The following is a 22,463-nucleotide window of genomic DNA, read 5'->3' on the forward strand; positions in this document are numbered from 1 at the left end:
AGGGAAAATGTGAAAAGATCTCTTCTTTTGGCCGTCTCAAAATTAAAAATGAAGCTTAGAAATAAATAGGACAGTTCCTGTCTGTCACCTGTCTCTCACTGCCAGTCACTGAAACGCGCTCTGCTTTGGGGGTGTGTGCTGAGGGTGCTGCCTCGCGCATTGGCAGGATGACGGGGCAGGGCGGTGGTCCACAGGACTGCGGCTGGCCCAGCTGACCCCTCGCCTGCTCTGAATTCTGTTCTCTCCTTATCAGCTGGCATCCCGCTGCTCAGCAGCTGCTCCATGCCCCTGGAGAACCGCATGGGTTATGTGCCCGTCAGGTAAATGGCGCTGTGGGCTCGGGATGAACCCTCACGATAAGCCACGCCTCTCTGGGCTGGGGGCTCCTGTGTTGCTCGGGGGGACAGGCAGGTCCCAGTCCACGGACCTTGCCTAGGTCTTAGGTGCTGGTCCAAAGCCAGGGAGCAGCCAAGTCCCTACTGCTGAGATCCAGTGGGTGGGCTGTGCTCCGCAGCCAGCTCCACCTGGAAGCTGCCCGGGAGGAAGCAGCCTGTGGAGGGGCCTCGCATAGCGCCCCTCCAGCCCTGGAATCTGGCCTTTGCCTTTGCCACCGAGCTCTTGGCTTCCCACAGCCCCCTTCTCCAAGTCCTGCTGTGCAACATCTGGGCTGAGAGGGACCCCCATGTGGGAGACAGACAGGCAATTATTTAAACCTGTGCCTAATTTCCCTTTCATCATATTTCTTGCCAAATACATCCCCCATCTCTCTCTCTCCCCCCTCTCCCCCGCTAAGTGCACCCCTGTTCCTTTGGGCCAGTTTGGGAGTGGAAGCTGGGCAAGTATGTGAGTTGACACAGCGTCTTGCTGGTCACGTGGCTGGAAGTAGGTAGATGTGGGATCCTGGTACCGAGGTCAGCAGCAAGCGCCGGAGGGGTGGGGACGGGCAGTTCCCCTTTCCCTCCTGGCCACTGATGCTTGCCTTTTGGAGGCAGCTCTGAATTGGTACAGACCCTAAAGAGGGCTGGGGCGATGCTGTGAGAAGAGGAAGGAGGCACTGTCATGGCGCTCGCTGTGTTCCTGCATGTCCCCTACCTCTGACACCCAGGCCTGTCCTTTTCCTCTCCCCTCACTCTTCCACTTCTCCCCCTTCCCAGTGAGCAGCTCCGCCTCCTGCAGCGCCCCCATTCCCGAGTCCCCGAGATGAACAACACCGACATTCAGAAGATGATTGAGTCTAATCGCAAGTGGCTAGAAGATTTCAAGAACAACCCCCAGACGTATCCTTTTAGCTGTTCCCAAGCCCCTTCGCGCCTTGCTGCGCCTCCCACTTTGACCTTTTCCTGGCCCCCACCTAGATGCGCTTGCCTACCACAGTTTTCCTTTACCTTGTGGCCAGACATCTCTTCTCAGTGTCCAAGTCAGCAGGCACTTCGGAGCTGCTGCAGCTGGGCTTGGACGAGAACAACAGACTGAATGTGTATCGCTATTGAGCCCCAGGGGCCAGAGGCAGCCGGCCGCCTCCCCGCACCAAGTGCCTCCGTGGAAGCCTCCTCCTCCTCCTCCTCCTCTACCTCCTCGCCACATGCCCCACTCAGGACTCAGAGGAACCATGGGGTCCAGGGGTGGAGGGAACGGATGTGACGGCTGGAGACAGTTGCGTACTCTGTCACCAGCCCGCCTTGGGCTTAACTGTGGACGGGTATGAGCTCCCGGGTCAACATCGATGACATGTTCTTGCCCAGGGGCTTCTGGGATCTGAGCACCTTTGGGAGCCAGGGTCACATTCAAGGAGCTGCCTGTAGACACATGGGTTGGTCTCAGGCCCCTGCTTGGGGCCCATGAAAGTGAGGTCCTTGATTAGTGGGACAAGGCCTCCTGGCATGTCCGTACCTAGGACCTGGCTCTTCCCGGCCTGGACCTGTCTCAGCTGCCCAGTACCTCAGCTTCACATCCTTCCTCTCTTTTTTTCCTTTTTTTAGCTTTTTAAAAAATGACTCCGTTCTTGAGCATTCTGTCTCTCCTCTTGACTGTCTCAGGCCAGCCCTCAGCTGCGGATCCATGCTGAGGTGCTCTTTTTCCTGTGCCACACTGCGCTTTATTGGCACCGTCCTGCCTGTAGCCCCTCCCTGGGCCTCCTGGGCCCATTCTCAGGGCTCAGACATTCCCCGTCTCCAGGAAGCCAAAAAGCCATAGGGAAAAACTGTGCGGCTTCTGGTCTTTGCTCTGGTTATTTTGTTCCTGTGCTCTGTTTCTGCCTGTCTTTTCCACCTGTGCCACTCCGCCCCCCTCTCACTGCCCCTCCTCTCAGAGCTTGGCAGGAAGGGCTGGGCTGGGGCCTGGCGCTGGCAGGGAGGTCTTGTACCAGGTGGAGCTGCTGCCTGGCTGGCACCGCTTCCTGCAGCCGCATTTCCCATCAGCAGGCTCCTCGGGTGGCAGGCAATGTGCTCTGACATCTGTCCTATTGTTTAAACAAAATGTCCCCATTTTTCTTGTCTTCAAAGCTGCAGGGTTGCCTCTGCCCTCCAACCCACAGAAAGCACCATCCCCTCTGCTCGTTTCTTTGCCGTGGAATAAGGCACTGTGATCCGATTGGCTTTTTTATCCCTCAGATAGTTTTTAGAAAAAAAAATTCATTTTGTTGTTTGGCTTATTCTGTGTGCTTTGGGAATAGCTCATGTGATACGACCAACTCTGGTGACAACCCTGTGTTTCTGCATCAATTAAATCTGCAGGCCTGCTCTGTACAAGGCAGCGCTGGTGACTGGCTTCGCTTTCAGAACACTTCCTTCCGAGAAGGAGGGAGGAAGGAGGATGTACTATTCACGAACACCTTCCTGGGTATCCGGTTCCAACAATGTAGATATTGATAAGGGGTACTTTCGGCTCCATTTTTGTAGAGGAGCAGAAACCAAGTTGACTTGGAAGCGTAGAACTCTGCTCCATCCTTGCTCCCTTAGAGCGCCTGGCCGGCTGGCCTCAGAAAGCTCCCCCAGCCCTGTCCTGTCACCTGCCTCTGGCATGCAGATAAACCAGAGACCACTCCCCTGCCCCTAAAATTTCATGGGCAAAGTTAGATTATTTTATTTTTCTACTCCAGTGGTGCAAGCAGTTATACAATCTTGGATTTGTAAAAACAAAATTACTAGAACCAACTGAGATGAGCACGCTTCATAGATTTATATATGAAAACCAATTTAAAACATACAAAGGGCGACCTGGGAGGTTGATTGAGGAAGAATCATAGTTTGAGGCCAGCCCAGGCATATACATGCCAGTTTCCTGGGAGGACGGGATCTGGGCCTGACTTCCCCGGTCAGTCTGCATGCATGCACCTCCAGGTGAAGCAGAGTGGTCGCCCCTGCCACTCTGAGGCTCCACTGTGTTGAGGAGTTGGGGAGTTGGAGGCAGATGGGGGTCAAGGAGGGAGGGTGCTGGGAAGGGACCCCTGGTCCTAGCAGCTTGTGGCGAGTCAATGGAGAGATGATGGTTGAGAATTGGCGGATCTGCCGTCACTGTGTCCTGCAGAATTGGCGCACTGCATGGTATTGGCCCTGTCCATCAGGCCTGCACACAGACAGCTGGCGCACGGGTGCTGTCGCTGCAGGGGACCCAGGCCGCTGGGCATGAGGCCTGGAGAAAGACAGGCCTATCCTTCCTCTCCATTCTGCAGTTTGACAATGAGGTGCCCATGGGGCCTGAGCAGCCACAGACAGGCAGGACCGAGGGCCCAGAATGGTGTGGACCTTTGCTGTCCCGGAAGTCCCCCTGCCCACGTTGATCCTTGCAGCCGTAACGTGCTTTATGCTCCTGGTGAGTCAGGCACTCTTCACCCGGGCGAGTTGGTCAGCTAAGAACAACGTCCATAGGCCCTACATGGGGGCTGCTGTGGGGAAGAGGGGGTTGGAATGAGATTAGGTTTTGGGGTCTTGGGGGAGCTGCGGTAGCAGCCTTTGGGGTGGAAGTTGGGCAGGCCGAGTGAGGTTGGCTTTGCTGGCTGAGCTGTCAGCGGTGAGACACCTCCACCGTCCTCTTGGCCTGGTTTCTGGAGACTCATTTACAAACAAGCATTGGTTTGCTCGTGATTTTGGCAAGTCCAAACGAGCCTCCACCGGCATCTAGTGTGGGCCTTCTTGCAGTCTCGTAACATGGCAGAGGGCATCACCTGGAGAGCAGCAGTGGGCCAGCTCTGGTGTCTCCGAAGGCCACAGGCGCCATGGTGGCTGTCCACCTCATGGCCCGCCTCCAGTCACCTCTCACACGGCATCTGCGGTTAATGTTCCAATGCATGAATCATCGGGGGCGGGGGGGGCACATTTGAACCCCAGGAGCGCAAACCGGCAGTTCCGGACAGAAGGACAGAGGCCTGCCTTGGGGCGGCTCTCCCGTCCTACGGACACGGGGGCCCTGGGAGCTCACCACAGCTCTCCCCAACCCTTTGCCCGTGCTGGGATGTGTGTAGGGGAGGGGGAGGAGGTTGTGGCTTGCGGGAAAGAGACTGCACCTGGCTCCCAAGGGAGGACCGCTCATCTGCCGAAGTGAAGTAGATGCCAGCTAATGACCCTGCCCCCCCCCCCCCCCCCCCCGCAGTGGCTTCAGACATTGAAAGTTTATTTCTTGCTCATATGAAGTCCAGTTAGCTCTGGTGAGGGTCCCGCCACTGAACGGCCGTGCAGGAGCCCAGGTCAAAGGAAGCATGGCCACCTTCACCAGCTACCTGCTGAGCTGCCCGTGGGCATTCGCACCAGCTGGAGAGAGCAGATGGTGTCCAGGGAGATCTTTGGGAGCTGGGCCTGGAAGTAGCATACATCCCTTGGGCCACAATCCACTGGTCAGTGCACGGTCTCGGAGCCCATCTAGAAGTTGGGGGCCTAGAGCTTCTTCCCAGCCACTGCTGTGTCCACTTCAGCTCCTGCTTCCCTCCTTAGGCCTCTGCCAGTTTCTGCATACACCAGTGAGGGCCGGGGAGATCCACAGGGCCTTGGCATCTCCAGAGCTTAGCTCACTACCATGGCAAGCGCTCTGGGGCGTTTGGTAGATGAACAAATGCTTGGGCATCATCATGAGTGTTCAAAATACAGGTGATCGGTTGAAAGCAATTTGGCAATTCCTCAAAAGGTTAAACAGAATTATACCACAGTTCAGCAGCTCAATAGAGCTGTAAGCAACTCAAACAGACTTCAACGACTGTGTTCAGAGCAGTCAAAAGGTAGAGGCATATATATAATAGACGTACATGTTATATATAACATCATATATGATATAACATGACAATATACAATATATTATTAATTTCAACATAACCAAATATTCATATACACTGATATATGTAATATACTACATGTATATATACACGAAATGTAATATATTTTATCGAAATATTGTCAAATAAATTCTGGTATCAGCTGCAACATAGATGAAGTTTGGAGACATTCTGCTAAGTGAAGTACGCTACATGCAGAAGGGTTGAACTGTACAATCTCATTTTATGAGGTGCCTAGAACAGGCCACACCAGAGGGACAAAAAGTAGATTGATTGATTGCCAGGATCTGGGGGAGAGACAAGAGTTGTTGATGGCAGAGTTACAGGATGGTGGTGGTATGGGGGTACAGAGTTTGTTTGGGATGATACAGAAATGGATTGTGGTCATGGATTTCTTTGCAAGGTGAGTGCACTTAATGCTTCTGAATCATACCTTTTAAAATGGTTGTAATGGTAAATTGAATAGTGTGTATCTTCTTTCCATAACACAAATACAAACACATATCTCCTGGGCAGTCTGTCAGCACATTCTGATTTAGCTAGGGTTGGTGGCACCCAGGCTTTTGTATTTTTTAACCAGGCTCTCTCAGTGAATGTGTTGGGCAGCTAGGTTTGAGGCCTTAGTTTAGCTGTGGGTTTTGACCGAGGGGAAGAAGGGGGTGGGGAGCTGCCCAGGCCTGAGTTGGGCATACGGGTTCCCTGAGGATGGCGATAAAATGCAGCTTCCGAGTCAGTGGCTCTGGGGTGAGGCCTGACGCTTTACATTTCTCACAACTCCTTGTGACGCCCACACTCTTAGTTTGTGGACCGAATCTTGAGGACTAAGACACTCAAGGCAGCCTTGTCTGTGACGGACAAAGGAGAGATCTGGAATGGAGTGAGCAGATGTCCGACAGAACAGAATTTTGTAATGGTGAGCTGAGAATGAATGCCAAGAGCAGAGGCTTGCTTCTGGGTGTAGTTCAGGCAGGCAGGCTTCTGGGCTACTAAGAGAACATAGCGAAGTTAGATTGTCTGCAAGTAAAACCACCTGGATTTTGAACAAGGTTGTCTCAATTTCCCAGACAAGCTTCATGATAAAGGGCCTAGTTGAATAGTTTAACTGGCTCATAGTTTGCTTTTCTGATGCCTCTCTTAAAATACTTCTTGACCCCCACAGTCTTCTCTGGGCCCCAGGTATTCTCAGAACTCCCTAGGGTTTGCCTTTCTTTCTACCACTGCCTCTTGCCAGAGAGAAGTATATCAGCTCTCCCAGTCCCACTCCACCCTTGAAGTTCGGGTTCACCTGCCTGAGCTGTTTGTCAAGAGCTCTAGCTCAAATGCTTACCTGCTGTGAGCCTGGCTAGCTCATCTGGGCCTGGTGGCATCCTTGGGCAGAACTGAAACTCAAACTTTGAGTAGCAAAGTTCAGTAATCTGGCTCACTTTCAGAGAGTGAGACTCACACGAATGTTCAAGGCACGATTCCATCTTTTCCTGCTCCTCTAACGTGGGTAAGCTGCCTACCCCCTTAAAGCCCCATCTTCCCCTTGCCTCTCCCCAAATCTGCACCTAGATTGTAAAAGACCATATGAGGAAGGTGCCCTGCTCAGCACCTGGGTCAAGTATAGGGCTGCACAATGAGTTTTCCTGACATTGTTGCCTTTGTAGCCCCTTAGTGGGCGGCGCCATCTTGTGTCCACTTTGGCCTCTGATGAGTTGTTCATTCCCTGTGCTGCTGGAGTTGGGTCTGATTCCTGCTTGTGTCTTCAAGTGTGGGGACGTGGGGGATGGGGCCCCTTCAGTCAAGTTCTAGACAGAGCTCCTAGGCTTGATCATTCTGTCCGTAGTTCCACGAGTGACCTGCAGATGGCGCGCGTAGCCCTGGGAGGAGTCCCATTCTCCAAGAGGCCTGAGTGGTGCAGGCAAGCAGGTGTCTGAAATGTAGGGCCTTGGGTATGAGGATGCTGGTTCTCAGGGGTGGTCCTCGGTCTGTGAGTGGGGGGTGGAAATAGGCATTTCACGGTGTTGCCCCGCACTCTGCTCTTCCCACCCTTATCTGATATAGATATCACCGCTATGTGGTGGTTCATGGGTAAGCCTCCTCTGGGTCCCTCACATGCTAGGTGCTGCACTGATTGCAGAAGGTGCTTCGGTTGCAGTTCGTGCATTCTGGCTAGCGTCTCTGGTCCAGGCTGGTGGGTGTGGCCTCCTGCTTTGCCACACAGGTTCCCCTCCTTCTCCCGCCTATGAGCCTCCTTCTCAGTCACTTCCGTCTGCCAGGAATACCAAACCCCATACTCACCTTCTGTCCAGATTCCAGACCTATAACCTAGCCTGGACTTGGGGTGCTCCACTCACGAGACCCTTTGTATTTCTCAGTGCACTTCCTTGTTAGTTGGGATCCTGGTTAAGGTGCAGGGAAGACAGCTAGACCACGGACTTGGTGTCCTGGGCCTTGGCTAGGTTCTTCTCCCCTCCTCTGTCTCTCCAAATGAACCTTAATGACCATGGAGGTCTAGCTCTGGGGCTGCCTTCCTGTGGTGTCCTGTGGGTTCTATCTCCAGAAAGGGCACTGCTGCACCCCAACCCTACCTGGTTGTCCCCAGGTCACCTTTCTTGTTGGCAATCTAGTCCCTGGCTCCTTCCAAACCTGCTGAGGTACCTGGTGGCCTTCCAGCCTGATGGGTTTGGGCTGAGCTCCATTCCCCCTCACCTTGAGCTCTTTGTACTTGCTGACTTCCAATGGCCTTTTCTTTTTGGCCAGTCCCAGGGCTTGAACTCAGGGCCTACACACTATCCCTGAGCTCGTGTGCTCCAGGCTAGTGCTCTACCACTTGAGCCATAGCTTCACTTCTGACTTTTTAGTGATAAAGAATCTCAGGGACATTCCTGCCCAAGCTGGTTTTGAACCATGATCCTCAGATCTCAGCCTCCTGAGTATCTAGGCTTATAGGTGTAACCAAAACGTTGGTCCCTGGTTGATCGCCATGATCCTTTCGCACCATCTCCTTTCCACTCCCAGCTCTTACGCCACTGTTTGCTAGTGGTTTTGCTCTGTGCTTCCTGGAAAAGAGAAGGGAGGAGAGCCTTCCTCCCTTGCCCCAGACTCCTCAGAGCTCCCAGAGAGAACACACATGTCCCTGGTTTACAGCTGAGGAACGTTTGTCTCAGAGGGGTTTAGGCACTTGTTCAAAGCCACGGAGCTAGTCCCCTCTTAGAACCCAGCACCAGATCCGAGAACAAAAGACAGGCTCCATGGATGCACTCCAGCTCACGGCAAACCATTAAAAAAGCTTCAAGGGCTGAGCCGAAGTCATGCCTCGCACAGAGGCCTTCCACTCTCCCCACTGGCCCCTGCCAGATGGGAAAAAAGCCACCACATAGAAACATAACCTTTATTGCACACGGCGCTGGGTCTTTTTTCATAGAAAAAGGTATTAACACATAAGCATCTGCAAATTGAAGCAACTCCTGGTTTTCGTGGAACAGTAAAATCGCATGCAGTGTGTCTGAGTTGGGAGTTTGGTCTCTGTCAAAACCACCTAGTCAGAAGTGGGGGTGAGGAGGAGGAGGGGAAAAAATTGCTGTCATTGTGCCTGTCTCAAAAGAAGGTGTGAGAAATATATAGATATATAGCTTGTTGGTGTGTTCCCACTCCTCTATATATGTATCTATCTCTCCACGCGGATTTCGAGGGTTGGGGGTGGGGGTTTGATTTGTGCCCTGGCTTCATGGAGAAGAAGAAAATAGTTTGATTTGTACAAAAGAGTCCTATGTACAAGCGTTCATGACTTGGGGAGTTTCTTCTTGTCGTTGGTTGTCATTTGTCTGTTAAATATAAAGAAAGCAGGAAACAGCCCAGTTGGTGGATGAGGCTGGAGGTCCAAGTTGGGGGGGGGGGGACGGGTGGGAGGAAGGGGCTGGGAGGCTGCTCGGCTCACTGCACCCCTACACCAGGGTGTAGGATTTGGAGTAGGCCCCAGCCCCCTGCTTCTGAGCCCGTCCAACCCCCGATGTGCTCATCTCGAGGAGTGAGTCCCTGGAGCCCCCCATTTTGGTGTGTGGGCCCCCAGCCCGCGGAGGCTCGGTGCTGGGGGCTGGAGGGGCAGCGCTGGGGGCCGTCGGGGGCTCCGGGGGGGCGGGGCCGGGGGCGGGGGGCGCCGTGCCCGCCGGGGGCGCCGGCATGGCCAGAGTCCTCTGAGGTAAGGTGGCTGTGGTGGTCGCAGTAGCGGTGCCCGGGTGGGGGAGGCCCAAGGGCTTGCTGGCAGGGTCTAGAGTCAGGTGGCGGGCCTGGGGGTGGTAGGTTCGAGCCAGGTTCCTGATGGAGGCCTCCCGGGGCGGGACCACCGGGCAGGGCTCTCTGCCGTCTGCCTTTCTGAAGAAGGCCTCCGACTTGGCATACAGGGGCAGGTTGCAGTAGTCACCTGCAATCACAGGGGCAGCGCGGGTCAGAGACAGAGGCTTGGGACCTCCCTCCTTCCCCCCACACCAGACGCTTTGCCTCTCTGAGCCTCAGTTTCCCTACCAGGGACAGGGGGATGATCCCACGTTCCTCCAGGCCTGTATGAAGCGTGGGGTACGAGGTGCGGCAGCAGTGGCTGGCACTCAGTCGTGGCTCAGTAATATGGCTGCTCAACGGTCACCAGAGGTTGGGAGACTTGGAGTGAGGGAAAGCTCCCTGCTCCTAAAGGTAAGGGCTTCCCAGTGGCTTCTCCTCACCCTGTGGGGTCTGACTGTGTCTCCCATGGGACCCCATCCCTCCCCTTGCTCCCACCTCTGTCTCTCTTGTAGCTGGATTACAGGCGTGCACTACCACACCCAAGGCTGCTAGCCTCGCTCCACTGAAATAAATTCAAGCAGAGCTGAGGCCAGAGGGCAGCGGCCCCCATACCAGGCCGCCTCCCATCTAGCACAGCTTCGGATTACGGATCTGCCACCACTCTGTGAGATCTTCCTAGGCATCGGCCCATCACATTTCAATAGAAATACCCCTTTCCACAGTGCGGAGCGGATAGTATCATTTCACTTGTGCAAAGAAGAAAATTAAGACCAGAGAGGTTCAGAGGTTGAGCAAGGGTGTGGGAGGTCTGTGCTACCTGCCCCCCAGCTCTCTTTGCCTGATGCTTCATTGCCTGGAGGCGTGCTGGGCTGTCAGGGTCTAGCGGGGTGCAGGGGTGCAGGTGCTGGCCGGCCAGGGCACTGCAGGGGAAGGCGATCTGAGCACTCACTTTTGTTGGCCCGGTGAGGGATGGGCACGGCCACATTCTTGCCCCGGTCGGCGTCCTGGGGCTTGGGCGGGGAGGCGGTGAAGCGGCAGATGCCCGGCTCGGAGGGCGTGCTCATGGATGTCATGCTGTCAGCATTCTCGTTGGTGCCGGTGGTCATCTGGTCGGAGGAACTGTCTGAGATGAAGCACTCGGTGATCTCGAACTTGGCGTGCTGCAGCTGCTCCTCCAGCTTGGCGTGCTCGTAGGCCCGGGCCAGCTCCTCGTAGGTGGAAGAGGCACTCTCCGTGGACACCATGCTGTTCCGCCCTTTGTCTGAGGGCAGGGAAGACAAGGGGGTTAAAGGGGAGGGCAGGGGGCTCTGGGGAGGAGGAGGGAATCGACTCAACCCTGAGCATAACTCCGCCCCTAACCCCAGGGGCCTTCCTGAAGCGACCAGGCCACCATGTCCATCTCTTGCCCGTAGGTAGCTGATAATGAAGGCAGAGCATCTTCCCCACCCCTGCAGCCTTTTAACAATTCCTTAATGAAGCCCAGATCAATGAGGTCAAGTGTTTCTGTCCTAGACATGCAGTGGATGGCTGGTGGACTTGTGACTGGAAACTCAGGAGCTTGTGGGGAGGTGGAGGGAGGATGGGAGGTGGGGATGAGAGGAGGGTGGGAAGGAGGCAGCGGGCTCTGCATCCACCTGTGTCCTGGGACAGGCTGGCACTGTAGCTGTCACTCTCGGTGACGGTCACGCCATGCTGGGAGCCCACGGTGCGCCAGTCGGAGGTGAGCGTGCGCGCAGGCGTGGAGGCCTGGCACTTGGTCAGGGTCCACTGGCTGGAGTACCGGTTCCGGGTGCTGTGGGCCGATTTCACATTCTTCCTGGATACTGGGTCTGTGTAGAGGGAAGCAAAAGAGATACTTGGTATTTAGTGCAAAGGGAGAGGCAGAAGCAGCCACAGATGTCCCCTTGGGAGTGACCACCATACCACTGACCCCAGAAGAGAGAAATAAGACAGCAGAAATAGGGGGGGGCAGCGGGCAGCATCCCATCCTCCCTGCCTGCCATGTCTTTCCCCTGTGCTCCTGACTGTCTTGGTGGATTCCAGCCTTGGGTCCAGAATCGCCACGTTTGCTACTGAAGTTCACCCGAGAGCAAGCAGACCCAGCTGGCTCTCAAAATTCCTAGGTTAGCCACAGGCCCAAAGCCACAGCCAGTGAGCCTGTAAGCAAGGTCTTCGGGGTCTGATTCCGGTGATTTCTGTTTTTCTTTCTTCCAACGCATGCCATTCGGATTCCTTTTTTAATTGTGTTTTTAATCACCCCTGACTCATGCTGTGCCAAGACCCGCCGCGTCTCCCTGGGGAGAATGCATACTGGTGCCCGGCCGGATGTCAGACATGTCGATGAGCGGCCCAGTGCTCTGGATGAGGGCAGGGTGGTGCAGGGACACGCCGGTACAGAAGCTCTGTGGGTTGACGGCTTGGCTGAACTCCGCGTCTGTCACGGGGATGGTGGCTTTGTCATCTCCTAGAGGAAGAAAGAGCATCACCAGGGGCCTCCCCAAATTTCTCTTTCTCCTATGCTGAGTCCCTCCCCCGCCCCCGGCTCTGTCTCCCTGCTCAAATTCTCACCCATGGACAGAAACAAAGAGAAAAGGCCTTGGAGAGAAGCATTGGTGGGTGCCAAGGCTGCTGAGGCCTGGCCCTGACCTGGCATGGGTGGCTTCCCTCCATGGGCTGTGGCTTGGGAAGGCACACCTAGAGCTGGGTGGAGAGCACATGCACCTGCCACTCACCCAGCTGCTTGATGCCCTCCTTGTCCTCAATGAGCAGCTGGACCCTGGGAATGTCAATGTGCAGCCGCGGGCCCTGTGGAGGCCCTTTCACGGGGGTGTCAAAGCTTCTGTTATTCTTGCTGTGAGGGGGAGGAAAACAGGAGAGGGGGCTCAGCAGACATGCGGGATGGGGAGCGGGGCCTGCTGGACAATGGGAGCTTAGAGCCTGTTTTCTGCTATAGGAGGCTCCTGGGTCCGTGGCAGGGCTCATGGTAGGATAGGAAAGAGGAAGCAGCTGTGAATACTCACCTTATCAACATTTCTGCCAAACTCTTTGCATCTGTAAAACAGTAGAGGGAGAGAGAGAAGGAAAGGGAAAGAGAGAGAGGGAGGGAGCTGGGTGAGCATGGAGTTCCAGAGGGGTGCTGCTGAGAAGAGGCATTGGGGATGAGGCGGGAGAGCCTCCTAAAATGGGAGGCGAATGTCGAGGACCTACAGAACAGCCAAACATGGGGTGAGATTTCTGTTGTTCCCAATTCAGGCTCTGGCTCACACCTGTCTTCCTTTCCCTCAGGGTTTCATCTCATAGATCTTTCCCAAAAGAGAAGGGGCATGGGAAATGCTTCCCCAGGGGACAGCCTGGAACTGAGCACCAGTGAGGGATCCTCAGTTATCTTTTGGGAAGAGGAGGGTGGAGGGTGAGGTAGAGGTGGGACTAAATCCTCACACCCACCCAGAGGCTTCACTTCCTCCTTTAGGATATGGGCCCCCTAAATATTCATAGAGAGGTCTGTCTGAGAGTCCCTGGCTTACATCAAAGGGGCCTTGAGTATGATTGTGATTGTAAGGTTGGAAGAGAGGAGACTCAATGGGCTCCAGTAATCTATAAGAGCTCTGTGACTTAGCAACATGGTTGTGAGATCTGCAGGCATGCATCTGACCATCTGACTACCTATCTATTTATCCAGCCATACACTTAACCACCCAACCCAGCATTCATCCACTCATTCACCCAACCATCCAACATCCTATCACACATTCAACATCCATCCAACCATCCTTCCACTTGTATATCCAGTCTTCCATGCAACCATCCAACTGTTCATCTGATTATCCCACCATTCCAATGAATGTTTATCCAACCATATAAATATCCATATTGTCATTTACCTAGCCTTCAAATTGTTCATCCATCCATCCACCCACCTACCCATCCATCCATCCATCCATCCATCCATCCATCCATCCATCCATCCATCCATCCACTCATCCATCCAACTTTTTATTATACTAATCCATCCAGCCATTTGAGCATCCAACCAGCCACCAGCACCCATCCATCCACGATGAATCATCTGGTCATTCCCAGACTCAATTCTAGAACATCCCAAGGAATACTGGATAGTACCTCTTTTGTGCTGTATGGGCTCTTGGCATTTTGAATTATATTGTGAACACTCTAAGGACATGTTCTTTTTGGTTCCTGATTTCTAAAGTCTAGCAATATCTTCACAGCAGACTCAATGTTTTCCAAACTAGTGAGCAAACGTTTACGAAGCAACCAGTAGGCACTTCAAAGTATTTTAACACCTGGCCTGGCATGGAAACCTCGTGGTCAGAACTGAGCAAAGTCCTAAAGTGACGAAACTGTTTGCATGTTTTTACCAACCAATGTAGCATAGGCAGCGCACAGTGAACAGCTGAGGATAGTTCAGAAGGTTTCAGTGGCGTCTCTCCACTGCGGGGATCCAGGCAGTCTCTCTTGCCTAGGAGGTACTGTGGTCTATCGAAGGATGGTCCGTGTGGCAGGGAGTCAATGCCCTCCCCCAGAAACTCACTCACTCACCTCGGAGCCGCTTCAGCCGCTTCTCCTTCCTCTTCTTCCGCACGATGAAGAGCAGTGCCACTCCCAGGGTGGCCAGGATGACCGGGCAGCCGATGGTGAACAGCTTCTTCACATCATCCCCCTCACCTTGAGCGGACTTGATGGGTGGGATGGTACCTGGATGGGGTGAAGCAGAGAATCAGGGGGTCCTCGAGAGCCGGGACCGGTGCAGTCCCCTGGAGTTTGGCAGCCCGCTGACTTCCCGCTGCTCCTGGTCCCTGACCTCTACCTCCTGGCCCAGAGCTCTGGCCATCTCCACTGCCCCCACCAAGCAGCCATGAAGATAACTTCCTCATATGATTCGGGAATTACGTCTTAATGTCTCTCAGAGTCGGTTTCCTGCCTGTTGGGGCCCAATGTTTAATCCTCGAGGATGGATAAATGGCCTTAAATCCTGCCCCAGATTTGGGGAACAGAGGGGGAAAAGCAGTTGGAAAAATCAAGGCAGTGGGGTTCTGGGACTAAAACCCCTGCATGAGCTGGGAAGGTGGCTCAGTGGTAGAGCACTTGCCTTGCATGCAAGAGGCCCTGGGTTCAATTCCTCAGCACCACATAAGCAGAAAGAAAAAAGCCGCAAGTGGTATTGTGGCTCAAGTGGTAGAGCACTAGCTTTGAGCTGAAGAGCTGAGGGACAGCGCCCAGGCCCAGAGTTCAGGCCCCACGACCGAACCCAAAAAAAATGTTTAAAAAAATAAAATAAAATAAAATAAAACCCCTGCATTAGCTCCCTGCTGCCCCTCCATGGACAATATCCTCTAACTTCAGGTGCTTGCAGGAGACAATGCTATGTGATTTTGCCTACAGAACCCTGGGCCAAGCCCTGATCCTAGCCTGTTTTCCACGTTCTTGCACAAAAAGCCTGCCTTGTTTGGGCCCTTTCTTACATGATACTTTAATTTTGTTTCCTTATCACATAGGTAGCATTAATTTAGCTTCTGATGGTGGGCTTCTAGCTCCTGTAGTATGTCTGTGCGTGCGCACACACGGCTTGGCAAGTGTCAGCTAGAGGCTCACCGAAGGCAGTTTTCAGCCTTCCCAGACTCCCTTGCCGCTAGATGAGAGCCAGGTTTGGACAACAGTGTGAAGAAGCTAGGAGCATGAGCTCCTGGCCAACTTGGTTAAGAACTAGGGTGTCTTTTCTCTCTTTTTGGGGAGGAGGAGGGTTTGGGGCTCCTTGTGAGAGAGGGCACCGCTAACAGGTGGTTGCTGGCCAACTCTCCATAAGACTTTACGAGAACAAGAGCAAAGTCTTCCCTGGGCTAAGCCACCAGGCTTTTGTTTGTTGCAGCTGCACAGACTGCCTCATCCTGACTAACATACGTGCCTGCAGAGCTTCTGGAGGGCAGGACCCGAGCCGCATCTCTGTCTCCCCCTGGCTCATCTCCCGCAGCAGCCGAGAGAAACAATTACATCTTTTTATTTTTATTTTTTGTCAGTTCTAGGGTTTGAACTTAGGGTCTGGGTGCTGGCACTGAGCTCTTTGGTTCAAGGCTAGCCCTCTACTAACTTGAGCTATAGCAGCACTTCCGGTTTTCTAGTGGTTAATTGGAGATAAGAGTTTCATGGATCTCCCTACCCCGGATGGCTTTAAACTGTGATCCTTAGGTCTCAGCCTCGTGAGTAGCTAGGATTCCAGGTGTGAGCCACCAGTGCCTGGCTCAAGATTACATCTTAAAGGCCTGTCCATCCTTAGTGCTCCGGCCTTTGGTAGCTTGCTCGTACTGGTCACCGGTGCATCTGTCTCCTGGCCTGCCTGCTGTCACTGGGACTGCTCCATGCCCTGCTGCATTCCTGCCTCAGTTTCTACTTGTGTCTCTATTGTCTGCTGCCCCCCGCCCTGCCCCCCCTTGCCCTCCCACACTCACTGCCGTCGTAGTCCAGGGTGGCGAACTGGGCGGTCTCGTTGCTGCAGCCTGCACTGTTGCAAGCCCTCATGCGGAGCTCGTACCACGTGGCCTCCCGCAGTTCGGTGAGAAACACCTCTGCCGAGCTGTTGGCCCGCAGGCTCTGCCAGGCCCAGCCGCCCTTGGGCCGGTACTCCAGCAGGATGGCTGTGATGGGACAGCCCCCGTGGTTCCAGCCCTGCAGGTTAAGCCGAGCGTGTGTGGAGTTGATGTGGGTGAAGAGGTGTTGGTCTTTGCTGAAGGAGGGCTCTGGGGGGGGCCGAGGGGGGGGAGGGGAGAGAGGTTAGAGAGCTCACCAGGGCCGGGAGTGACTGTCCCCGCTGGACAGGATTCCCTGGGGTAGCTGGGACTACGGGGACTCTGGGGGCAGGGGGGCAGATCAGCAGTTGGCACAGGTTGGGAGGAGAGGAGATGAGCAGGGAGGGATGAGGGAGGGGGAGCGGGAGGAGAGGTGGAGGAGGGGGAGTCACCTGTGTCCCCTGGTGGGGAAGCAAGCACAGTTTTCCTTGGGGACCATGATTCTGTCATCTCTATGCTCTAGTGATGGAAAGGAGGCTGAGCCCCCGCCACCAGGCCTCCACGCCCTGGGCTGCCACCCCCCACCCCATCCCCTCTACCCCCCCTCCCCCAGCTCCCCGCTGGGATGAGACCACTTCCCAGAGCCGGCCTCACCCCGCCCGTGGGTCTTGGCCTCGATGATCTCGCTGATGCGTCCGGAGCCCACGCTGTTCTTGGCGGCCAGCTTCACCTTGTACCACGTGCCGCACTTGAGGCTGTCCAGCTTGAAGGAGCGCTCGCCGGAGCTGATGAGCACGTCCTTCCACTCCTCGCTGTTGTCCTCGGAGTACTGCAGCACGAAGCCTGCCGGAGGGCTCGGCTCAGGCGGGCAGGCAGGGCAGCAGAGGCCCTGCCTGGACACCCCGGGTATCATGAGGGTGAGACCACAGGCAGGGGCAGAGCCTTTTGGTCTTTGGGAGGGGCATATGCAAATGAGATGCAAAGTGGTGAATCTGCCATTCAGCTTAGCTCTAGTGTGAAAACAGGGCAGTAAGGCTTAGGAGGGCTGGGGTGGGGGCTCTGGCCAACTGCGTCCGCAGCATCTCTTGGAGCTTGTGGCTAAGCAGATTCTGACCCATCCCGGAGAGGAGAGCAGATTTCGGATGCACCCCACTAACAAGTAGCAAGGGGTGGGCACATTTCCCACGAGCTCCAGTATGTTGTGGTCGTTCCCTGTGGGTTATGGGGCAGGGGGCGAGGGCACCCTGCCGTGTGGGACCCGGGACGTCCCTCCTCACCTCGGATGGAGCTGCCTCCGTTGTCACCTGGGATCCAGGTCAGGGTGATGGAGGAAGCTGAGGTTTTGGAGACCGTGAGGCGGGGCTGGTCCGGGGGCACTGTGACAGAAAGCCAACCCCCCTCAGCACAAAGGGTTAAGTATCCTGATGGGGGGGTGCAGGTCCCACCCCCCCATGGGAAAGCGCGAGCTCTTCCACACCCGTCCTCCATCTCCTCACCCACTGCCTCCTCTTCCGTTCCCACCACTGTCCCCAGCCTCCATTTCCCACTCAGGCCGGGCTTTTGCCACCCTTCCAGAGCCTCGCCCGCCTCCCCGGGCCTCACCTTGTACCAGAAGATTGACGATGATGGTGTCAAAGCCGCCGGTGTTGGTGGCCGTGCAGGTGTAGTAGCCGGAGTCCTCGGCCTTCACGGCGCGCAGCAGCAAGGTGCCGTTGGAGTGGATGAGCCGGTGGCCATCCAGGGCCATCGGGATGGCTGAGTCCTCACTGCCGGGCAAGGGGGTGGGATGTGTTATGGCACGCACCCTCGTCCTGGCTCCCTCCCTCCGTGTGGGAGAAATAGAGCTGGGGGGCAGAAGGTGGCTTGTGGGGTTACCCCAGGATACCATCCTGGGGGGTACCCTGGTTTCTTCACCGGCTCAGGGAAGAGCGACCCTGGGCTCCTGCCAGGGGCGGGGCGGGGAGGCGGGCCTGCTGCGAGAGCAGTGGTCATTGGCCCTCTGCTCTGCTCTGGCTCCCAGCACACACCTGTCCTTCGTCCACTTCACAGCGGGGGCCGGGTCTCCCACCGAATTGCAAGGTAGCCGGACATCTCTCATCCAGGGCGTGGTCACGGTGCCTCCGAAGGAGATGATCTTTGCTGGGGCTGTGGGAAGAGAGGACAAGAGCCACCCCCTTGTACCCTTTAACACCCTGGCTTGCTTTCTTTAGATTTGTCATCCAAGCCACAGTGGGGGTGGATCTGAGGGACACAGATGACCAGTGGCGGGCTGCAGGCTCGAGGGGCTCTGGACAAGAACCCGGAGACTGGTTTGGAAGAGATGGGGGAGGTGAGATGACTTGCAGGACTTGGGGCATCTCAGTGGGGACAGCGCCCTTGCAAGAGGAGGGCTCGTGGGGCAGGGGAGGCCGAGGACCCTGACCCATGGGCTGGTCTGGGGCTCAGGACAGAAGCAGGGACTGGACACTGTCTGCTTTGGGAGTCATGAGGCAGGCAGACCACCAGGAGCGACACCACCCTGGGGTCATCCTCAAGCAGGACGGAGGAGACCAGGAGTGTCCCTGGGGTGAAGGGAGCGGGCTCTGCAGATGAAGCAGTGGCTACAGAAAACCGGAAGTGGCACTGTGGCTCAAGTGGTAGAGCGCTCGCGTTGAGCTGAAGAGCTCAGGGACAGCGTCCAGGCCCAGAGTTCAAGCCTCACAACCAACCAAAAAAAAAAAAGAAATCAAGAAATGTATGTATATGGCTGCTCTCAGAGTGTGTGTGTGTGTGTGTGTGTGTGTGTGTGTGTGTGCAGGGTAGCCATGTACATGCGTTCCTGGAAGGGCAATGTCCTATAGGAATGTGTTGGAGTTAATACCCATGGAGTGGGCCCAGACTTTTGTCAAGAGCCCAGGTCCCCAGTCCCCTGCTGCCCCCTGCTCTCGGGGCCAGTGGCAGCCATCTGGGGAGGAATGCGGGCTCCAGGACCCTTCTCCCCCCTTCCCCCCAGGAGAGGAGCCCCAAGAAGGGGTGGAAGGGGGCACGGAGGCTGGTGGAGAGAGGCCCTGGCTTGGAGGCAGAAGAGCTGGCCCACTGCTGCTTGGGGCCGCAGAGCTGTCATCTTGTGACAGGTGGGGTACTCGGGAGTGCAGGTCAGAGGTGATGGGGTCTGCCTCTGAAAGGCCTTGTTTCCCACCAGAGCCAGCTGATGGCCGAGGGAGCGGCGCGCCCAGTGTGCGTGTGACGTGTGCAGAAGCTGAGCACTGTGGCAGAGCGTGGCTTTGGGTGGGGAGACAGGGTGACACCCCCTTTCTAGCTGGCAGGAGCGGGGTACAGGAACAGGCAAGGGGTTGCTGGAATCACAGGGCAGCAGAGGCCTGGGCTGGGTGGGTGTGGGAGGAGGGGAGGGGACGAGGGCCCAGTGCTGCCAGCCGCGCACAGGCGCTGCGTGGGGCACAGAGCTCTGGTTCTGGAAGAGCTAGAACTCTGGACAAGAGCATCTGGAAGCGTCTGTCCACCTGCCCCAGCTCTAGCCTCCTTACCTTTGCCGGCTGGCTCGATGGTGACCTTCTCGCTGCTGTTGCCCCGGCCGGCTGAGGTGACGGCGGCCACCCAGAGCAGGTACTGCTGCCCGCGGTTCAGGTGGGCGATCCGGTAGAAGAGCTGCTCTGGGCTGGTCTCATACTCGCTGGGAGCCTGCAGGACAGCGCAAAGCCCAACTAAGAGGCAGAGGCCAGGCCTCCCGAGGCCTCCGGCCTGCCCCGTGCGCACGCCCAGGGCTGGGAAGAGGGGATGGCATGGGCGGGAGGCGGGGTGCTGTCCACTGTGGCCTTTCCAAGTTTTGAAGCCATAGTGGACACTTTGTGCCGGCCTCAGTGTCTGGGAGCAAATAGAGCTGTCCTGCCTGTGGTGTGGCAGGGGCCAGCCTCAGTTTACCTCTCTGAGGGATCCAGGCTTTGGCAACTGTAGGGTCACGTCAAGGAGTGCAATGTCTTGCGTGCGCAATGAGGGACACAGAACGGAGAATGGGGGACAAAGGGTCCCCAAACCAGGGGGAAAGCTGAGAAGCTCAATTATTGCCTTTGCCTTATCAGGGATGTAGACAGCTCCCCCGGCCTGTCCCCTTTCTTAGCCACCTCTCAGTCCTGCTGCCTAATTATAGACCCTCCTTCCCTCCTTGTCTCCCTCCCTCCCTCCCTCCCTCCCTCCTTGTCTCCCTCCCTCCCTCCCTCCCTCCCTCCCTCCCTTCCTTCCCTCCCTCCTTCCCTCCCTTCTTCCCTCCCTTCCTTCCTTCCTGCCTTCCTTCCTTCCTTCCTGTCTTCCTTCCTGCCATCCTTCCTTCCTCCTGTGGGAAGCAGGGGTGGGTGAGGGAACCGTGTGAGTTTTACTGGGCAGCACTTTATTAATGATTATTAGTGGTATAGATCACCATATATATTTGTAGGTTACATAAATCTATAAAAAATTTTTTTAACCAAATGACAGTTTTGACAAGTTGCCAACAAAACAATATCAGATCCCAGTGGTTTTTTACCAGTTGCTTTGATGAAAAGATTATGTTGCCTTGGAAACCAGAGGCTCAGATATTGAAATGAATTTGAGAAGGAGCTTTTGATAAGCGCGAGTTTGCAGCCCTCCTGTCAGCCTCTTCCTTGGCACAGGCTGGATGGGGCTGACTCTCATTTTATTTTATTTTTTTGGCAAGCTGTGGGGAAGGGAGGGGAGGAGAGCACCAGGGTCTCTTTGAAATCAGGGCAGCGGAAGTCCAAGGAGAGGGGGGAACAGATGGGGGCCCTGAGGCCAGAGGGAGCTAATAATTAGTTATCTCTGTAGCAACAGGATCTTGCACACATGTCCACATGCAGCGGGCCGTGGAGATGCGTGCACGTGCGGACGGACAGGCCTCCAGGCAGAGATGGGGTCACAGAGGGACATTCTTTGAGGCCCGCATGTGGGGGTGGGGGTTGGGGGAAGGACAGAGAAGTCGGCTCATTTGTAACAAGAGAAGAAAACATCACTTTTGGCCTCAGGCCATCTGCGGGGAAATATTAGGGAGCAGGCACAGGCTCCTCCCAGACCCCTCTTCCCCCCACCCAGGCAGACTTTCCCTCCTGCCTCCCCCACAAGGGGGCAGGCCTAGCCCCCAAATCCAAGGCCTGCTGGGGACAGGGCCATCTTGAGTTAGGAAACCCTTTCAAGCCACAGCCTCGGGGCTGCTGTGTCTCGTGCATAGTTCCCATCTGGGCACGGGGTCTGGCAGGTGCAGCGGCTCTGTGTGGCCTGTGAGTGTGGCCTCCAGTGTCGCCTCTGTTTTTGGGTCTCAGTGTTCTCTTCTGCGAGCTGGGAAGCAAAGCAGCTTCGCCAGCCCTGTGTGTGACTGACTGTGGGGCAGCCGGAGGCACTGGTGTATGTTCTTTGTAGCCAGAAGACGTTCTCTGGGCTTGTCGTCAGTGAGGATAGAGGGGTGTGTGTGTGTGTGTGTGTGTGTGTGTGTGTGTGTGTGTGTGCGCGTGCATACACGTGCATGCAGGCAGCCTGTTCCTGCATGTGTGAAGGAAGCTTGTGTGCTGGTGTGTTCTGGAGTAAGTGAACCCCGGTACTGGTGTGGGACAGGGACATTTGCTGTCCCCTTGACAACGTCAGCATCTGACCCAGATCCTGGTGCCTTCTCTTTCATCTCTTGAAATCACTTCCCACTAATTGAGTCCCAGTGGATCAAAGGCATAAAAGGAAAAGGCAAATTATGAAAGAAGAAACGATAGGTAAATATTTCCATGTCTTTCTAGTCATAAAAATAAAGGCAAGTGTAAATGATCAATTCAGATCCTTTGAGAAAAAATGCTATGTTGTATTGGGAGCAGGAAGGCAAGGAATAAGCTGCCCAAATACTTTTAATTCATATGATAGAAAATGGCTATTCTTCATATGTAAAAAGCACTTATAAATTAATAAGAAAAAGTATAAGCAATCAAAATAACAAACAATGGATTAAGGGCACACACTGAAAATTATCCAAAGGAGAAAAATATAGTGAATCAGTGTATAAAATAACCAACTTAATGAATAAGCAGAGAAAGGTAATTTAGAATCAGACACTTAAGAAAAAAAGCCAACTGACCAAATGAAAGCCAAACAAAAAGCACACTTAGAATCAGTATGGATGAACAGGACAATGTGATGGTCTATGTCATACCACAAGTATCTACACAGTAGACCCATTCTTGTGGAAACATAAATTAGAGTAAACTTACTGAAAGTCAATTGGTAAATGTCTACATAGAACCTTTAAAACATTCATGCTGTGATCCAGGAACTCCTAGAAAACACCTATGGAAATATGACGATATCACTTTTGTGTCAATGAAGCATTACTGATGAGGCGAAACTGAAACATACTTAAATATAGACTATGATGAGATTTGTTAAATGGATCATGTAGAGAT

General features: G+C 54.8%; 2 protein-coding genes across 8 annotated transcripts in view; one reads left to right on the forward strand and one right to left on the reverse strand.

Annotated features, from left to right (window-relative positions):
* Positions 1-2,791, forward strand: part of Cep164 (centrosomal protein 164) — a 60,124-nt gene extending 57,333 nt beyond the window's left edge. For 5 of the 7 annotated variants that reach the window (XM_042682921.1, XM_042682920.1, XM_042682922.1 and 2 more), the window contains 3 exons: positions 254-320; positions 1,155-1,277; positions 1,397-2,791. In XM_042682921.1, the coding sequence (XP_042538855.1) occupies positions 254-320; positions 1,155-1,277; positions 1,397-1,490 (284 nt within the window). In that variant the 3' untranslated portion in view covers positions 1,491-2,791. The remainder of the gene's footprint in view (positions 1-253; positions 321-1,154; positions 1,278-1,396) is intronic. The other 2 variants (XM_042682925.1, XM_042682923.1) reach the window with 1 other exon arrangement.
* Positions 2,792-8,622: 5,831 nt separating this feature from the next.
* Positions 8,623-22,463, reverse strand: part of Dscaml1 (DS cell adhesion molecule like 1) — a 256,507-nt gene continuing 242,666 nt past the window's right edge. The window contains exons 21-33 of the mRNA XM_042682839.1: positions 19,563-19,716; positions 18,066-18,183; positions 17,641-17,804; positions 17,316-17,414; positions 16,693-16,881; positions 15,982-16,269; positions 14,078-14,233; positions 12,541-12,571; positions 12,253-12,371; positions 11,832-11,984; positions 11,155-11,349; positions 10,470-10,781; positions 8,623-9,665 (exon numbers count right to left, since the gene is read on the reverse strand). Of these exons, the coding sequence (XP_042538773.1) occupies positions 9,190-9,665; positions 10,470-10,781; positions 11,155-11,349; positions 11,832-11,984; positions 12,253-12,371; positions 12,541-12,571; positions 14,078-14,233; positions 15,982-16,269; positions 16,693-16,881; positions 17,316-17,414; positions 17,641-17,804; positions 18,066-18,183; positions 19,563-19,716 (2,454 nt within the window). The 3' untranslated portion in view covers positions 8,623-9,189. The remainder of the gene's footprint in view (positions 9,666-10,469; positions 10,782-11,154; positions 11,350-11,831; positions 11,985-12,252; positions 12,372-12,540; positions 12,572-14,077; positions 14,234-15,981; positions 16,270-16,692; positions 16,882-17,315; positions 17,415-17,640; positions 17,805-18,065; positions 18,184-19,562; positions 19,717-22,463) is intronic.

Source organism: Dipodomys spectabilis, unplaced genomic scaffold (assembly GCF_019054845.1).
Source record: "Dipodomys spectabilis isolate Male_0828 unplaced genomic scaffold, ASM1905484v1 ptg000076l, whole genome shotgun sequence".
In the NCBI taxonomy this organism is placed as follows: Eukaryota; Metazoa; Chordata; class Mammalia; order Rodentia; family Heteromyidae; genus Dipodomys; species Dipodomys spectabilis.